Here is a 20,158-nt window from a genome sequence, read left to right on the forward strand (position 1 = left end):
TCTACACTTGCAAAACTTGGACCCCCCGAATGCAACATCTTCGCCGGTTACAAACATTTAGGCTGACCTGCCTACGATCCATCCTGGGTTTAACCAGGCTGGATTGTCTGATGAGCTCACAAATCCTTTAAAGATCTGGACAAAGTCCCATTGGTGACCTCCTACACCAGGCAAGGCTGCGTTGACTGGGCCATGTACAGTGAGGGAAAAAAGTATTTGATCCCCTGCTGATTTTGTACGTTTGCCCACTGACAAAGAAATTATCAGTCTATAATTTTAATGGTAGGTTTATTTGAACAGTGAGAGACAGAATAACAACAACAAAATCCAGAAAAACGCATGTCAAAAATGTTATAAATTGATTTGCATTTTAATGAGGGAAATACGTATTTGACCCCCTCTCAATCAGAAAGATTTCTCGCTCCCAGGTGTCTTTTATACAGGTAACGAGCACACTCTTAAAGGGAGTGATCCTAATCTCAGCTTGTTACCTGTATAAAAGACACCTGTTCACAGAAGAAATCAATCAATCAGATTCCAAACTCTCCACCATGGCCAAGACCAACGAGCTCTCCAAGGATGTCAGGGACAAGATTGTAGACCTACACAAGGCTGGAATGGGCTACAAGACCATCGCCAAGCAGCTTGGTGAGAAGGTGACAACAGTTGGTGCGATTATTCGCAAATGGAAGAAACACAAACGAACTGTCAATCTCCCTCGGCCTGGGGCTCCATGCAAGATCTCACCTCGTGGAGTTGCAATGATCATGAGAACGGTGAGGAATCAGCCCAGACTCTACACGGGAGGATCTTGTCAATGATCTCAAGGCAGCTGGGACCATAGTCACCAAGAAAGCAGTTGGTAACACACTACGCCGTGAAGGACTGAAATCCTGCAGCGCCCGCAAGGTCCCCCTGCTCAAGAGAGCACATATACATGCCCGTCTGAAGTTTGCCAATGAACATCTGAATGATTCAGAAGACAACTGGGTGAAAGTGTTGTGGTCAGATGAGACCAAAATGGAGCTCTTGGGCATCAACTCAACTCGCCGTGTTTGGAGGAGGAGGAATGCTGCCTATGACCCCAAGAACACCATCCCCACCGTCAAAAATGGAGGTGGAAACATTATGCTTTGGGGGTGTTTTTCTGCCAAGGGGACAGGACAACTTCACCGCATCAAAGGGATGGACGGGGCCATGTACCGTCAAATCTTGGGTGAAAACCTCCTTCCCTCAGCCAGGGCATTGAAAATGGGTCGTGGATGGGTATTCCAGCATGACAATGACCCAAAACACACGGCCAAGGCAACAAAGGAGTGGCTCAAGAAGAAGCACATTAAGGTCCTGGAGTGGCCTAGCCAGCCTTAAGTCATGTTTTGCAGAGGGGTCAAATACTTATTTTCCTCATTAAAATGCAAATCAATTTATAAAAAAAACTTTACATGCGTTTTTTGGATTTTGTTGTTGTTATTCTTCCCCTCATTGTTCAAATAAACCTACCATTAAAATTATAGACTGATCATTTCGTTGTCAGTGGGTAAACGTACAAAATCAGCAGGGGATCAAATACTTTTTTCCCTCACTGTAGCCCGCATGCCCAGCTACCGCATGCCTAAACACCTTTTGTTCTGCCGGATCGAGGGGGCTAAACGGGCGCGGCACAGGCTAGAGAAGAGATGGAGTGATGTGGTACAGGACGATGTGCAGCTGAGTGGACTTGTCGATGACTGGTACCAGCGGTGTCAAGATCGGCCTCTGTGGACGAGCCTCGTGAAAGTCGCTACTGGCCAGTTGGAGGCAGTTGCCCTCCAACAACAGAGGGCGGAGGAGCGACGGTCAGAACAACAAGCGGAGCGCTGGGTGGCTGAAGCACAGCAAGTTAGCACGGTAGAGGGCATAGGTGGTGCATCAGCCAGTCATCTCAGTCGACCCGTGGCACCTGGCTCTGCCCCGTGACCTGCCAGCGGGCGTTTGACACTTCACGTGGCCTCAAGGTGCGCATAGCCTGCCACAAGCGTCGTGGTAACGTCAACGCCACTTAGTGGTGAATGGCGGTTATTGTTGTTGAGTCTATGTGTGTGCGTGTGAGTCGATTTGTGTGTAATTACATGTGTGTCCCTAAAGTCGATGTCTGTGTGTGTGAGTCCATATGTGTTTGCGTGCGTGTAAGTCGATGGGTTTCTATTTGTGGGTCCATGTCTGTGTGTAAGTCCATGTGTGTGTCTGCCTTTTTCACCCGGGCAATGCCGAGTATTAACCGCTAGTATATATATAAAAAAGGGAAATTTGTGAATGTGTGCCTGTTCAAAATGTTTAGCGTACTTCCCGACATGCAACAAACTTTAAATTTGCCATGTGGGTACTTTCCAGACTGTACACCATGCAAACATTCTTAAAATAGACTTTTGTATATATTTTTTTGGGGGGGGTGAATTAATGCATATATTTTGCACGGCAAGTGAGCTGTGACGTTACATCTCTGTCATGTCACCCGCGCATACAGAAACATAACACAGTGTGCCTGCTGATGTCACGCATGCCCCCCAACCTCCGCGAGTAAAGTGCCATACAAATGTGTTGCAGGTCTAAGGCGTTCTTCGCGCAGCATTGCTTTATTATTTCAGTCGTTACTGCCGTACGCACCCTCAAAGTTGTGTGTCTGCTGCAAGCACGTGTGTGTACCTATGGACGCCCGCGCGTGTGTGTGTGGGAGGAGCGGTAGTGTAGTGGTTAGCGCGCTGCGCTACAAACCCGGCGACCCGAGTTCGATTCCCGCTCACGGCCACCACCGGTGATGATTATTTGAACAGGTCCTGGGCCTCCCCTAGGTCGACTCAGCCTCAAACGAGTAACTCATGTGGTGTGTGAACATCGCCATTGGGTGGACAAAGGCGGCCGGGCGTGGTGAACCCAAGTCCCGGGCGAAGCCGGGTAGTAAAGCTAGTATAATATATAAATATATATTTCAATTATGTCATTTATCCAGAACCAAATGTGAGGTATGTATTTGAAGGTACAAACCAGAACCCACAAACACCACTCGCACTGCGGCGAGTGACGTTAGCAAACACCTATGAAGGCCAACGCAGCACACATGAAGGTGGATGACCAGAGCCACGACCGATCGTCTTTGTTTCCCCAGTGGCTATCTTTACATGTCGCACCTGGTACTCATTTTGAGGCCGAGTTGACCGCGGGGGCGAGGGGGGGAAAGCCAGGACCAGTTCAGATAATCAAACCTGTATTGGTCGTGAGTAGGAATCAAATTCAAGCCGTCAGGGTCAAAAAGACACATGGTGACGCCTGCTTCAGCAGTTTCCCTGTTGTGATTGTCTCACCTGATGACGATTGCTTGTGTTGCGATCGAAACGTCGTGATCTATTATTTTCTACCTTCGTGACTTTACCAAAAGAACCAAAGAGTATGTCGGAGCAAACAATTAACTGAAACACTCAACGACAGTGGAATTCAATTGAGTGCAAAGGGACTGCAGATCATGGTAATGGGGCTGCAAGTCGAAAAAACGAGAAGCATACACACAGACACACAAATGTGTGCACACAAAGTCAAAGATCCCCCATATAGCTTCTGACAAACTGGTGCAGCAAGTGCTGTTTGCAGGCAACTATGAAAGCCAGCACAGCACATGATTAGCATGGTTGGCTACGTATGGTGCAAAAGAAGTTCAACAACATACATATGTATTGTAAATGTTGTGGCTTGGCTCTCCAACACACCGGTGTGCTGTACTAGTGTAGGGGTGTTAGAGAGAGAGCCGTTATGCATGGCAGCTTATGGGAAACAAACACAGTGGGCGGGGCTACGTGAGTGCACGGGGGGGGTGCTCTCAACGACGTCCGCACCAGGCAGCCCAGGGCCCCACCCCTCAGCGGGGGTGGAGTATAAAGGGGGATGTGTCAGAGGGCTCGGGGCAGAATGTTAAAGCTAAACCAGTGAAGACCGAAGATCGTCTAGCTAGAGCCCTGGACTCCCCTGGGACGCCGCCCTTGTCAGGGCCGCGCAGGACCGAGCCAGCGGCGTGGTCCCGAGAACCAGAGCTAGTGCTCTGGGACTCCGGGTACCGTAGCCCGACTTACCAGTGTCGGGCCAGACAGCCTCCCCTAGCCCGTTAGTGGAGGACTAGGAGGTAGGTCAGAGATAGCTAGCAGTGTATTCCCAGCTAGCCGGGTGAGGGGGCCGATACCCCCTCTAGTATTGTATGTCCACAGTTGTGACTACTTGTACGGAATAAATACGTGTGCCTCACCAACGGTGTCCAAGAGTCATCAACGGTACTTCATCTGGTGTCAGAACAACTACGAACATGGACACGCGCCGGACAGCTCGAGCCGGAGTACCGCAGGTGGAGGACACCGCTGAAATTGTCGAGCCCGAGACGGCTCAACAAGACATCGTGCAGCCGGGGCCGGACGCATTCTTACCGGGGCATCAGGATGAAGAGGAGCCGCCATCAGAAGGGCTGAGGCTGGCTCACGCGAGGCTGGCGGAGCTGCTTTACGCCGCTGCCGCCACACTCGAACACATCACGCGGCTGGGGGCTGGTGGACCACCACGGGGCGAGGAGAACCGACGTCCGATGCCCCTTCCCGCCATCTCAACGGATTCAAACTTTGAATCTCCCGCCATCGCCGCAACAGCTGCTGAGGGCGTGGCCGGCCTGAACCTCGGGTCCAACATCGCTCTCGCTGGGGCTGCCGCGTCACTGCCAGCGGAGGGAGCGTCATCACGGCTGCGACAGGCGATACCATCTGCCGTTCGCGCCGAAGCGCAGCCGAGTTACGGGGACAGCAGCCTGCGAGCTTCCATGGCGACCGCTGTGCTGCACCAACGGCTGCCTCCGCTCAAAGAGTTTGTTGGCGCGGAGGGCGACTGGGGCGGCTTCCAGCGACGCTTCCTCGCCCACCAAGAAATGGCACGGTGGTCGGATGCTGAGGCTCTCTGCGCGCTGCCGGCGCTCCTCGACAGCGACGCACTCGCCGCCCTTACATCGGCGCCGAGGGAGAAGCGCTCCACGCTACAGATGGCGCTGCAGTTGCTGGCCGGGGTCTACGGACCTTCAGCGGAATGCAGGCAGCAGTTTTACGATCGCCAGCGGGGTGCAAAGGAGTCGCCCCTGGCGTACAGGACGAGTCTCCTGGCACTGGCGAAGACGGCCTTCCCTCGAATGGACGACGACGGCGTGGACGCCATGGTCACAGAAAAAATCCTCCTGCTGGCAGACGACCTGGACATCGCCGTCGTTGCACAGGAGGACACGGAGATGAGTTCCCTCCAGGCTGCGCGGCTCCTCCACGCCAACCTGCTGTCACAGCGTCGGAAAGCCAGCAGGGCAGCGGCCGGGCGTGCGGTGGCTGCAGCCACCCTCCCGGCGGAGGAGGTTTACGCCGTCGACCGTCGACGGCAGCAGGGGACGGGAGCACGGTCGGGCCGGGATGGGTCGAGCCGCTTCGACCGTCCGTCATCGCCGCCGGCGCTCCCGCGTTGCTTCAACTGCGGCGTCCGGGGCCATGTCGCCTCGGGGTGCCGCTCTCCTCGGCAGCGCGGGACGACGCCTCGACAGGACGCCGGCCCTCCTCCTCCCAAGCTCCATCAACATAATCCGGCGAGTCGCGGCACCCCTCATGTTTGGCCCAAGCACACACTCGTCACACACTCGCACACCGCAACGAACGGGGGGCCGACATTGCGCTGCGACGGGCCAACACGCACCACTATGGGGACTCAAATCGAACCCAGGCAGTGGTCCATGTTGGCCCATCGCGTTGTGGCCGCGTCGTCGGGGTCGTCGGCCGTGGTGGGACACATTGACGGGGTGGAGGTACGCATCCTGGTCGATACGGGGGCATCGGCGACCATCATTTCCGAACTCATTTACAATATTCTACCTGTCCAGAGCCGTCCTTTACTGCCGGTTAACGTCCCATTCTATGCTGCTAACGGGGGCTCTCTTGGCATCATTGGACAGATTCAATCGCAAATTTGTATCGGGGATATCAAATTGTCGGGCCCGATTTTTGTTTCCTCCTCGCTGGCGGTTCCGTGCCTGCTGGGGACGGACTTCTTGGGCAAAATGCCGATTCGTATTTTAATAGACCAGGGATGCATTGAGCTCCCGTCGGGACGACGCATGGCGTTCCTGCCTTCCCCTACTGCGGCTCGGACGGCGTTCGTAACAGTACCAGCGTTCGTCGTTAAAACAGTTCGTGTGCCGCCGGGAGCTCAAATGTTGGTGCCTCTAAAACTTCGTCGGCCCTTCGCTGAGGGCATTGGGGACCAGGGAATTCTGCTGGGACCATCTAGGGCTGGGGTTAGTGGACCTCATTTGATTCCGGCCCAGACCGTCGTAAGAGGGGACGGGGACCCTTTCATCGCGGTCCTCAATGTGGGGTCGCAGACAGTGGTAGTTCCTCAAGGGACGGTGCTTGCTCACGCGACACCGGTGCCCTGCGAGGAACCTGTTGCGAATCACGTCGGCACTGCTCCCCGGCCGCACCCACATTCGGACAGCGATGGAGGGTGGCTCGATGCGCTTTGTGCGGGATCGACGGACCTGTCAAATTCAGAGCGCCAACAGCATAGAACGCTACTGCGGGAATTTTCCGACGTTTTCAGTCGGGACAAATACGATTTGGGTTGCACTCATCTGCTGCGTCACCATATTGACACGGGTGACAGCGCGCCAATACGCCAGAATCCGTTTCGGTTAAGTCCCACCGAAAAGGACCATGTCAAATCGGCTATTGATGACATGTTAGCCGCCGACATCATTTCTCCTTCCACCAGCCCTTGGGGAGCGCCGATCGTCCTGGTTAAAAAGCAGGACGGCTCGTTGCGGTTTTGCGTTGATTTTCGGCGCCTTAGCAAAATTTCGGTTGCCGACGCATACCCGCTCCCACGGATGGACGAATCGCTGGACGCCTTGGCGGGAGCGCGATTCTTCTCCACACTGGATTTACTTTCGGGATTCTGGCAGCTTCCTCTGGACGATGATTCAAAGCCTAAAACTGCTTTCCGTACACCGCACGGCCTGTTCCAATTCAACCGGTTGCCGATGGGCTTACACTCAGCGCCGGCAACTATCCAGCGTTTGATGGAATTGGTTTTGGCTGGATTGCAATGGGAGTCGTGCCTGATTTATTTGGATGACGTTATCGTCTTTAGTAAAACTTTTGACGAACAACTCCAGAGGTTGCGGGCGGTTTTCCTAAAGATGCGGGCTGCTAATTTGAAATTCAAACCCCAAAAATGTCATTTGTTACGCGATTCGGTGCGTTATTTGGGGCACATCGTGGGGCGCTCAGGTATTGCTACCGATCCCGCCAAAACACAGTGTGTCAGCTCCTGGCCGACTCCCACCTCGGTGGGAGAGGTCAGGAGTTTCATTGGCTTCGCATCGTATTACCGACGGTTCGTCGCTGATTTTGCGACGATTGCCAAACCCCTACACGCTTTAACATCAAAAGGGGTTCGGTTCCACTGGGGTCAGGAGGAGGAGGCTGCTTTCTGCTCCCTTCGGGACGCCCTGGTAAAAGCTCCTCCCTTGATTTACCCCGATTTTTCGGAACCATTTTTGCTCGACACCGATGAGAGCAACACGGGTATTGGGGGCGTGCTTTCCCAGGTGGTTGACGGCGTGGAACGGGTGGTTGCGTACGGCAGTCGGGTGTTGTCTCCAGCGGAGCAAAGATATTGTGTCACCCGTAGGGAACTGTTGGCAATTGTCTATTTCATCCAACAGTATCGCCCATATCTGTACGGTCGGCATTTCACCGTCCGCACAGATCATGCGGCACTGCAGTACGCCCTGCGAGTTCAACAGCCATCGGGACAATTGTCCCGATGGTTGGAGATCCTCCAGTATTTTGATTTCGAAACCACCTACCGTAAGGGCGTTCGCCACACCAACGCGGACGCTCTGTCGCGCATGCCAACCACCTCCGAATGTGCATGCCTCCTGGGGTCGGGACGTTGCAAGCCAGCAGGGGACATGCCGGTTCCGGTCCTGGCGGCCGCCGCCGACGACGAAACATTGCTTCCAAATTCTATCGCACAACAGATTCCCTGCTGGGTTTGCCTGTTAATGAATGGGGGCGCCTCCAGATGGAGGATACCTCCCTCCTCGCGTCGCGTCGTCGCGCCGGGGAGGCGGGGCGGGGGACGGGTGATGCCGACGCATGAGAAATGCACGCGGGGTTGCTGATGCATTGGGACGAGAAATCCCATCGACACCGGCTGGTGGTCCCTTCTGGGTTACGGGGTAGGGTGGTGTGGGCTGCTCATGAGCGCCTCCTCCACCTGGGTACCCAAAAGACCCTCGCCTTGCTCCAGCTTGATTTTTTTTGGCCAGGCATGACGAGGGATGTCGCAGATCTGTTGGCATCATGCCCTCGGTGTGCGCAGCGAAAACCACCAGCACGGGAGTCAAACCCGCCTTTGCAGTCTATCAGAGTCTCCAGAGTGAACGAACTTGTCGCGCTGGATATTCTGGGGCCATTTCCCGCCACCCCTAGGGGCAATAGATATTTGTTGACCGGGGTGGAATACTTTACGCGCTGGCCTATGGCCTGGCCCCTGGCCAACCAGTCAGCAGCAGCCATCGTGGAGGCCTTTGTCCAAGGTTACGTCATGGACAAAGGTGCTCCGGAGCGGCTGCTGACCGACCAGGGAAAAATTTTTTTCCGGCAAACTCCTCCAACAGGTCTGTGAGCTCCTGGGAACGAAAAAAATTCGTACCTCTCCCTATCACCCGCAAACTGACGGGATGGTCGAGCGTCTGCATCGAACCATCACGTCTATGTTGTCGCAGCAGGTTTCGGACTCACAGACCGATTGGGACTTGCAAATTCAAGGGGTCCTGGCAGCATACAGATTGGCCCCCCATGCTGCGACGGGATTTTCACCCTTCTTCCTCATGTATGGCCGCGAACCTGACCCACCTGTTCGGGCACAGCTGCAGATCCCCGCGCCGCTGGGAAAAACTAAATTGGCCGACCATGTTAAATTTAACCTTGCGAAATTGACTGAGGCACGGGATGCTGCCATGCTAAATTCCGACAGGCGTCAGAAAGCGAATGAGCGCCTCAGACTGGGTCGCGCGCACGTGCTACAGTGGAAGCCGGGGGACAGGGCATGGCTGCACTGTCCCCAGGTACCACTCGCGACCTCCTCAAAACTGGTGCGGCCGTGGCGGGGCCCCATCGAGGTGGTCGAGGTTTTGCGGCCTCAGTGCATTCGCATCAAATGGGGGAAGCGCCGGTGGTTTGTGCACCCCTCTAGGCTGAAACCCTTCGTTGCGGTGCGAGGCCCCACTCCACACACGCGTGGCCAAACATGTGGGGGGTCGGCCGACTCAAAGGGTCCGTCTCTGCTGCTCTCGCCTGACGTGTTGCCGGCTGTCCCGCCCCCAGGTGCACCAGGAATGACGGGCTCCCGCCCAACAACCCCTACAGGGGATGCCGATGGTCTCGCGACATCAAGCGCAGACTCACTTCGAAATGGACAGCTGCCACCGGATGGTCCGCCATCCGGGGTTGCCCCGTGTGACGGGCCTGCGGCAAGGACGCGCGCAAGAATGCGCAGACTCTTGTGATGCACAAAAAGAAGAATTTTGTTTTATTTTTTTATTTTCACGTGTATGGTTACTGTGCGCTGCGTCGGTGGTGTGCTCCTGGCACATTGTGTTGTGTTGTGTGTGTGTTGGGGGTTCCTTGCGATTTGTATATACGTTGCTTTTGCAGAATTCGTATTTATTCGGGGGGGGGTGCGTCGGGTTGTTTTCCCTTTGGGGTTTTCTGGTTCTTGTTGTTGTTCTCTTCGCGTTATGTTGAAAAATAGTGAGGCACACGCGCGGTCAGGGGGTAAATGCGCTTTTATTGTCGTTTTTTTTGTATGTTGGCAGCCGGGACGGCTGCAAGCTATGCGGGGGGGGGTGATGTAGGGGTGTTAGAGAGAGAGCCGTTATGCATGGCAGCTTATGGGAAACAAACACAGTGGGCGGGGCTACGTGAGTGCACGGGGGGGGGGGGGTGCTCTCAACGACGTCCGCACCAGGCAGCCCGGGGCCCCACCCCTCAGCGGGGGTGGAGTATAAAGGGGGATGTGTCAGAGGGCTCGGGGCAGAATGTTAAAGCTAAACCAGTGAAGACCGAAGATCGTCTAGCTAGAGCCCTGGACTCCCCTGGGACGCCGCCCTTGTCAGGGCCGCGCAGGACCAAGCCAGCGGCGTGGTCCCGAGAACCAGAGCTAGTGCTCTGGGACTCCGGGTACCGTAGCCCGACTTACCAGTGTCGGGCCAGACAGCCTCCCCTAGCCCGTTAGTGGAGGACTAGGAGGTAGGTCAGAGATAGCTAGCAGTGTATTCCCAGCTAGCCCGGTGAGGGGGCCGATACCCCCTCTAGTATTGTATGTCCACAGTTGTGACTACTTGTACGGAATAAATACGTGTGCCTCACCAACGGTGTCCAAGAGTCATCAACGGTACTTCACTAGTGACGAATTGCCATGTTCTGTTTACGTGACAACCCTTACTAGTTGGCTGTGTCGGGTGGTGGTGGGTTTTAACGACACATTTATATATTTACGCGATCTAACCCAAAAAACCTCTATTATAGATACATATGTAGTGACAGTATGCCATCTGGTGGCCATGGGGGCTAACTACGGGTATGGGTGCGGTATAGAATGACACATGATGCAAGCGGCCACGAGGGGGGCATAACTGGGCCAGGGGTCAAAGAGGAGATCAAACTGGAAGCTCCTGGAACACACGAGAGCGTTCCAGAAGAGGGGCGTGGCCAAGGGCGGGGCTTGACCGTGCTGGGTAAATGAGGGAGTGGCTGTCGTGGGGGTTCGGGTCCTGGCTGTCGTCGCTGTCATCGCTGCCATCTCTTCGTCGTCGTCGCTGCATAGCCAGCCAGCTATACAGTCTCCATCGCCGTCATCACTATATAGTCAGCAAGCTATATAGTTGTACGTCGCCGATGTCACTGTATGGGTGGCTAAGCTATACGTCAGTGAACGCTTATGTTACTCTGTGACCCTGTCATTAAAGTATTAGGAGACAAATAAGAAACCCTCTACAAGCCGTTTCTCGGAAGTCGTCTCATTACACATATATGTAGATGGGGTGGCCTGTAACACGGATGGTAACCTTTGTTTCCCTAATGCTTATACCTACACATTGCATCAGGTACTCATTAAATCTGAGTCAAGCTCGGGGAGGCCCAAGATTAGTTCAGATCTAACTCACCACTGATGTTAGCCGTGGCCATGCTCACTGTCCAGTGCGCTAACCACTACGGCAGTGTGTTACTCTGAAACATAAACACACAAATCTATACACACACATCCACCGGGTAAAAAAATACAACAACCGCCATTCGCCACTAAGTGGCGGTGACGTCACCACAACGCTTGTGCCAGGCCAAGTGCACCTTGAGGCCACGTGAAGTGTCGAACGCCCACTGGCAGGAGGTCACGGGGCAGACCCAGGTGCCACGGGTCGACTGACCGAGATGACTGGCTGATGCACCACCTGTGCCCCCTACTGTACCAACTTGCTGTGCTTTAGCTACCCGGCGCTCCGCTCGTTGTTGTGAGCGTCGCTCCTCCGCCCTCCGTTGTTGTTGGAGGGCGACTGCCTCCAACTGCCCAGTAGCGTCCTTCACGAGCCTCCTCCACAGAGGCCGATCTTGACACCGCTGGCACCAGTCATCGGCAAGTCCACTCAGCTCCACGTCCTTCTGTACCACATCACTCCATCTCTTCTCTAGCCCGTGCCGCGCCCGTTTAGCCCCCTCGATCCGGCCGAACAAAAGCTGTTAAGGCATGCGGTGGCTGGGCATGCGGGCTACATGACCCAGCCAACGCAGCCTTGCCTGCCGGAGGAGCTCACCGATGGGACTTTGCCCAGATCTTTCAAGGATTTGTGAGCTCCTCACACAATCCAGCCTGGTTAAACCCAGGATGGATCGTAGGCAGGCCAGCCTAAATGTTTCCAACCGGCAAAGATGCTCCATTAGGGGGGTCCACGTTTCGCAAGCGTAGAGAAGGGAGGGAATGACTGTGGCCGAGAAGACCTGAAGCTTCGTGCGGAGCGACAGACCAGGTAGCTTCCACACAGCGTTACGCAACCGATGAAAAGATATTGCCGCTCGACTGATTCGGAGTGAGACCTCTGCTGTTAAACTGGAGCCGGTCATAAGCATACTGCCCAGGTATGGGAAACTCTCCACTCTCTCCACTACTGCCCCATCACCAATTGGGAGTTGTAGGGGTGGAGTGTCCGATGGTACAAAATACCCAGGCAGGTGCTTAGTTTTGGTGGGGCTGATGGTAAGGCCCCACCTCTTAGTGGCACACTCCAGTCTCAGCAGCAGCGTCTCCAACTCCTCCTCTGAATGAGCAGCTATTACCAAATCATCGGCATACATAACGTGGTTGACCAATAGGGAGCCATCCCTTGATCGCACCCGGGCGTCGATCAGCCTCCCATTATATCTGTACCAAATGGAAATTACCCCGGTACAGCTATTGAAGGCTTCACGAACTACGCGGTCAAAATAGATGTTAAATAATGTGGGAGACAGAGGACATCCCTGCCGCACCCCAAGGTGTACAGGGAAAGGCTCTGACTCCCGGCTCTGACTCCCGAAATACAACATGCACACATGCACAAACATTGACACACGTACTCTGTTACACATGGACACACACCTGGCGTACATACAAACATGCACACATATGGTTGCAAAAACAAAGATCCCCCAAATAGCCTTTACAGACTGTTGGAGCAAGTGCTGTTATCGAGCACCTATGAAGGCCGGCATGGCACACTAGGGGATGGATGGCTAGCACCACGTGCATCCGCCTTTGTTTCCCTCGTTGCAATGTTTACACACCACCCCAGGTACTCATTTGAGGCCGAGTTGACCTAGGGGAGGCCCAGGACTAGTTCAGATAATCGTCACTAGTGTTGGCCATGAGCGGGATACAAACCCAGGTCACCAGGTTCATAGCGCAGCACGCTAACCGCTACACTACTACACATACGCACCAAAACACACTCGATAAAACAAATATATGCAGTCTGTAGTCATGAACTCACTCACTCATTGGTTGACCCTTGGATTGCAATCATGCCAAATGAAACACTTAGAGCCCAGCTAATGCGTGAAACCACAGCATGATCGATGGCATAGTGCACACATTTGTTGACAGAAATGCAATTAATTGCCTGTGATAGAATCGCATCTACCGAATGCACTGGAAAGGCATAGAGTGTATCTAGGCCTTAGATCAGGGAACCTGCAGCCCAAAGGTCGGATATGGTCGCTGACTTCGTATCGTGGTGCCCACGGCCATATGAAGGCCAGACACTTGAAACGGCCTAGAAATAGTATTTTTCCGTCACTGAAAGCATCTTAGTCTCAATAATTTGGTATAAGAAAGGAATATTTCCATCCTGGAAACAGTGTGTTTATAATTTTAGTGTGCTCTGTCCCTCCTGTCATTGCTAGGGCCCCTTGCAATAACAGAAGTGTTCATGTGTGGCGTGTCAAAGGTATTTACAGTTATAGTCCTTCTAGGAAGGAAAAGTTCTCCACCCATGGCTTAAATAGTGTATCTATAACATAATAATTAACTCATTTTAACTTACATAATTGAAAGCAAGGATCATATCAAGTAACGATAAATAATCCAACATTAAGCTATGTTAAATGTATCATTACCATTCTATCGTATTCTTGGGTATGGAAAAATGTTCAGGAGCTAAACGCCAATGTCGAGGTCTGCTGGCAACAAGTGGGCTTCACATTAATGTTAACTTAATGCATTCCTGCATTCAGTATTTGCATTCAAATGTTCAAAGTTCTCTCTGCATTACTAACAAGTTGATCTGGTGATGTGGTTAAGCCAGCTTCTCTGTGGCCGTGTGGTGCAACCCCTCGTGCAGGAAGCGTCCGTCTCACCATCAGCTGATTCTTCTCCACAAGGGATCTCAGCAGATTCACCATGAACTTAATGTATCCGAGTTCCGACAACTTGCGATCTGAGAGGGAGTATGGGTTATAGAATCTCTACTCCATTCAACTCACCATTTAGTGACTGACAGTCAAACGAATGTGATTTATAACCAAAACCAGTTGGAAGGAATTACAACCAATGTTTTGTTAAAGGTTATTTCAATTGGTTGCATTTGTGGTTTATACCTCGCTATTTTAGATTGCAGAGTTATGCATTAAATGAATGAGCAAAGTGTATCTTAGAACAGTTCAGAGCTCATGTAATTATAAAGTTTGCAGATCACAGGGAACATTTTTTTGTGATGCTATTTGATCTGTCTTGGCAAGTTCACCAAGTTTTCAATATATGTGCTAGCTCAGCACCTAGATTATTAAAATGTAGTAAAAAAATATATAATCTCATAATTGTTCGATTAACAACAAGTTTTTTCTCTTGATAGGCCTCACGTGAGTGACTTACCTAGATCAGGGACTAATCCTGTGTAATTTGTCAGAACTTTCACGCTGAACTCCACCACGCGGGCGTTGTCGTCTCGGATCTCAGATCCGCCCGGGCACACGGACTCCAGGATCTTCATGAGCAGCTCTGGGGAAAATGACACAGCGGTGCCTCCTCGTTGCACACACACTCACTGCCTTGTCTCAGACTGAACACCTTACAAATCAAATATCAGATGTACAGACAATACAACAATTTTAAAAAACCTGTCCATTAAGCCTTACTGCATTCTACAATGCGGCCTTCTGCGCCAATGTTTTACAGCAGCATTTGTTTAAACAGGTAAACTCTGGACAGGTGGCAGCTCTCATTGTTTTGTACATACAAGTCAGCACTTTATTTCCATTCTATTTATTATTACATTTTATTGTTCAACATTACGCATAATCCATGTCAAAGGATGTAATATGCATTGATTAAAAACTTTCTTTAAATACACTGTTGCTTTTCATTATGAAGTGCAGCTTTTCAAAATCAATCCAACCCACAGTTGTGTCCCTCCAACAGTTATCTTCAGTTGTCTAACAAACTTATTGTACGCGACTTTAGTTTGGCTCGTATCTTGAGCCCGACGCTGCAGCCTTCTTTATTAGTTTCTTCTAACACGTCCTGTAGGTCATTCCCATTGGATGATACAATGGTTGTCAACAGAAAATCTGAGATTATTAATGTTTCCATTTATATTTACGCCTTTATTGCTCTAATACAATTTCCAGAATACATCACCCAATGTTGCAGTAAATAATGTTGGTTTAAGCGTGTCCTCTTTCCTCTCATGAGCGGCAATGTGGGGGACCAATATCGCAGATCCTCTTATTCACAGGGTTATTTGTGTTTGTACTCTTATTATCATCCACAGTTAAAGAGTATATATTTGCCAGGCGACTCCTCGTATCCGCAAAGTCGCGAATAATAGGAGTAACGATGCGCAGTGCATGACGGGAAAGGGGCAAGGAAATATTCACGGATATTACTAATTTAGCTTGTGACTCTGCTTTTCCACAAATACTACCCCCCTCCCCGCTTATTCACAATAATGTATGGATAACTGGGGCAAGGGTAGTCTTTGAAGTGCAGTGGGTATTGGCGAACACCAGTTGCGCTTCAAATACGTGACTTCTCGGGAGTGGTGGCGCAGTGGTTAGCCCACTACGCTACGATTATCCCGGTGAACAGAATTAGATTCTTGTTCACAGCAAACATTGGCGACGAATATCTGAAACTGGCCTTCGCTTCCCCCATGTCAACTCAGCATTAAATGAGTATGTGGTGTGTACACATCGGGGAGACAAAGGCGGCTAGGCGTGGTGCTGTCCAAACCACATCGTCGTTTGCCGTGCCGACCTTCATGGGTGTTCGCTCACAGCACTTGCCACTTCAGTCTGTGAAAGGCTATCTGGGGGATCGTTGCCTTTGTATCTGTGTGCACGTCTCGGTAAGTTGGCACAGCGTGCTTAGAGAGCAGCTGGGTTCATGTGCACCCTGGCGCCCCCTGTGGCGATGGTTTCATCTGCAGCAGCCGAGCTGCGCCATTAACACGCAAAAGCTTCGAGAACGCACAGATGCATAGATCCCTCGTATTGGCTTTAATATAGTGTTTAAATAAGTGCTGTTAACGAGCACCTATTAAGGTTGGCACGGCCCATGAGGGAGTGGCTGGCCAGTACTACGCCCGACCGCCTTCCTCTTGCCAGTGCTGATGTTAACAGGTACTCATTTGAGGCCGAGTAGACCCAGGAGGTCCTGAACCCGTTAAGATATTCGTCACCAATGTTGGCTTTGAGCGAGAATTAAACTCGGGTGACCAGGTTTGTAGTGCAGTGCGATAACCATGATCTTTTTGTCTTTTTCTGTGTCTTTTAGTACAAATGTGGTTGACCCACAGATATTAGGCTGTATTTGTAACGCAACTATAATCCGTGAAAATGTCGCAACTAGAATGCTGCTTCGCAAACATTGAAGGGAAAGTTTGCAGTTAATAGGTAGGATTGGATCGCAGAAAACAGGCGTTTTTTCATGGATCCTGTAGCTGCCACAGATGAGCGCCGCTTATCGGAGTTGTCTTGCATGAACAGTATTTTGATACTGTCATCTCAGAGTTGCCGTCCCATTCTTGTAAATAGTTTTTATGACTTTCTACACATATTGTAGGCTCTGGTTTGTGAGCGCTTGGATAAATGCATCAATTTCCACCGAATAGATCATCTCGTGTGTAGGGCTAGGTGGATTGTTACATCATAGGCACGTGAGGTGACAACTTGGCAAGGCCTTCATCAAGCAGTGGATTGACCATGGCTAGCTGATGAATGTTAATTTAACTATATGTTTTACTATAAATTTTCACCCACTGTACTTATATATGAGGCATGTATAATACGTTCTCTCTCGACGAGAACAAGTACTGTGAGCGTTACAAGTTGTAGTTATATGTTATTGTTTAAAAATGAGTGAATATAGTTATTGTCGCGTAGTCTGATTTTTATTCGAATTATATACTATATTAACACTCATTGGATGATTCAAGCCCATATTATTGTTTTGGGTGAAAATAAGGTAAATTCCAAGCTGATGGTACAACCCTATTAATTTCTGCAATTAATAATCATGCATGAATGTTGTGCTGAATTGTATTGATTGCCTGAAGGTAAAACCTCTCCAAGCAAAGCAGGAAGGCTATTGGAAAATAAATAAGTAAATTTGAATACTGTACAATACTCACACCAGAACTCTGTTCCCACGTTAATTAAACTGCATGTGGAAGGAGACGGGATGCTTTTGTTCACTAGCAATTCTGAATGTTGTATGGAATCATAAAATGCTCTCTTGGATGACACGCTCTTTTAGTGATCTCTCTCCCCTCATTTGTTCCTTATTGATGTTTCATTTATTTAACAAATACACAAAATGAATGCTTCCAGCCGATCAGAAAACTCTTCATCCTTTCAACACAAGGGAAGCACAGCCTCCTACCTCTGTTTCATGGAGATCCTAAACTGTTCTTAAGTGTAAAATTAGATATTTTAAGTGGTAATGACAATTATGTCTAAATGTAATTAAACTGTACAAATGTGAAAACTCTTAACCAATTGTTTCAGGCCTCTTCACATCATGTTAGTCAATGTTTTCTCGTCCTTACTTCAATACCCTGGTCACTGCAGGTTGGTGAAGTGAGGCAGAGGAGAACCGGTTCTAATATCACTCACCACTGATGTTAACCGTGTCGCTGGGTTTATAGCGCAACGCCCGAACCACCGTACCTCCGCCGGTATGAATGTAGTTCATTGCGAGAGAAATTTATCCTATGAGTGTTTATCAACGTGTATTCAATCCTTTTATTATTTTCAGTTTGCTGAACATTCCACAAGACCAGAAAGGCCTTCTCCACAATTAGCCTCTGGCTTTGAGAGTTTTTATTGCAGCTGCTACAAATTATCACCTTTGAGGTCGGTATCACGCCCACATTTTTTTAAACACTGTTGTCTCATTTTAAGTGAAATACTGGTATTATAAAAATAATGGGACAGAATGATTGCTGTTGCTGTCCCACACTCAGGCACCCACCTGCACCGCCCTCCTCGTAAAAATCATGAGAAAGCTCTTTGTGCTCTTTAACGGTCAAATCCATGTCTCCAGAGAGATCCTTGAGACGAGTCAGGAGGGGAACCGCGGTGTTGTCATATCTGCAGGACACACATGCGCACACATGTTTATGTTGTGTGTATAACTAACTACACAGAGACGTCAGCTGGAGGCAACGCGTTTATTAACAGACTCAACAGACACTGACTGTTACACGAAGGGGTACGGCCCCTTCAACCCGATAGCCTAAGGGAGGTACAGCCTCCCTCCTGGTGTATCCTACACACCCCGGCTCTGCTACACACGGGTCCCTTGCCACGGGGTTCCACCACTGGTCCGCTCCAACCCGGCTCTGACAGGAGCCTCGGGTGAGGGTCCCAGGGTGCTGGTCCAGTCTTCGGTCTTCGGCGTCCTGAGGCTTGAGTTGGCGAATACTGCCGAACCCGTTCAGAGGCCCGGCTTTTATCCCCAGCTCGGAGCATACCCCTCCCCTCATCACCACCTCTCCAGAACCTTCTAAAATGTCTTAAAATGTCTTAAATCCTAAAGAGCTTTAAAATGGCCTTTTGGCTCCCATCCCCCCCAGCCCCCAGCCATGGGGGGTCTGGGGTGTCAACCTCCGGTCACGGGCCAACCAGGGGTGGGGGTTACCGTCAGGCAACCCCTACACACCTCGCCCTTTCTCTCGGCTGCCCCCTTGTCGGCCCGCGAGCATGGTGGCATGTAAGTGACCTACAGCGCCTTGGTATAGCGTAACATTTATACCACAAACAAGACAATTTCCACAGACACACCTACTCATTTGTTTCATTACTTAAAAACAATCCTACACATAAGATCACACAGTGCCTGTTGCGATCTTCATTCACGGTTCATGAGAGACATTGGTGATGCTCGTACACGTTTGTGATTGCACAAATTGTGATACTGTGCATATTCCACAAAAGCATGACCTAGAATTATGGAATAACCTAACAACATGTGTAAGGATCATGTAAAGACACGTTGGGATGGTGTAATGGTCATCTAGGCACACTAAACGTAATTAATTAAATGAGCCTGGGATACAGCCGGGCAGGAGAAAGCAGGGAATAGGTTGAGGACTGGGGGAGAGATATTTGGGGAGAGATATTTGGCGAGAGAGATTTGGCGGGAAAGAAAAAGGAAAGGGTTGGTGGAAAGGAGGGAGAAGATTTGAGGAACCTGCTGGAAAGTTCCAGAAAGATCGAGGATATAAATGGGGTGTGACGTGTGCTCGGAGCTCTCGCGGAGACGGCTTCCTTTGAGTGAGGGATTTTCAACAAAGCCTTTACCCGAAGATTGCCTTGTGTGGACTCTAGTTCACATGTATGGCCCATTGCAATGAATAGCAATATGTACACAATGGCATACAGAGCAATGGACAGACCTTTGACCATACTTCTCCACGCTGGTCAGAGGTGTGAGGAAGCCCCACGACTCGTTTGGATATCATCTGCCACTGATGTTAGCCGTGGCTGGGTCGCAGGGCTCATAGCGCAGTGTGCTCACCACTGCACCACCGTTCCACCTCTCCATCCCTTTGTAATGTACTGCCCAATACACACAAGAGCTAGGCCTTGCCTATAGCAAGGGTTGCCAGCCTTTACAAGGCCTATGCATCTTCTGAAAATCTGTGAGCTGCTATCACAATGAACAGTGCTGTCTGGTCGTCAGTGGGTAAGCGACCTAGCGCACTGAGCAATATCGTGCAAAACAAGCAATGGCAATGAGTCCAACGTCACCACGCAAGGGAATCCACTGCTGTGGCTGTTACAATCGAGTATTTTATTGTTCCTGGAGAACTCCTCTTAGTGCACTCCAAGTATCTGCAGCCCAAATCAGAGACAATTCCTATTATGTGAGGGAAGTTCCTCCTATTATGAATGTGTATCTGCGTTAAATAGGAGTTACCTGGTACTGGTTTCAGATGTTAGCAGCTGAGCGTTACATTGTTCTATTTATCAGTAGTAAAGAGCGTAGGCAGAAGCAGTCGAAGGAGACTACCAATCTCGAT

General features: G+C 50.8%; 1 protein-coding gene across 2 annotated transcripts in view; it reads right to left on the reverse strand.

Annotated features, from left to right (window-relative positions):
* The window catches only part of LOC144728007 (uncharacterized), a 44,569-nt gene that overhangs the window by 17,746 nt on the left and 6,665 nt on the right, over positions 1–20,158 (reverse strand). Inside the window, exons 3-5 of one of the 2 annotated variants that reach the window (XM_078607199.1) lie at positions 18,106–18,224; positions 14,506–14,631; positions 13,992–14,071 (exon numbers count right to left, since the gene is read on the reverse strand). In XM_078607199.1, the coding sequence (XP_078463325.1) occupies positions 13,992–14,071; positions 14,506–14,631; positions 18,106–18,224 (325 nt within the window). The remainder of the gene's footprint in view (positions 1–13,991; positions 14,072–14,505; positions 14,632–18,105; positions 18,225–20,158) is intronic. The other variant, XM_078607201.1, reaches the window with a different exon arrangement.

This window comes from Lampetra planeri, chromosome 27 (assembly GCF_965212315.1).
Source record: "Lampetra planeri chromosome 27, kcLamPlan1.2.h2, whole genome shotgun sequence".
NCBI lineage: Eukaryota > Metazoa > Chordata > Hyperoartia > Petromyzontiformes > Petromyzontidae > Lampetra > Lampetra planeri.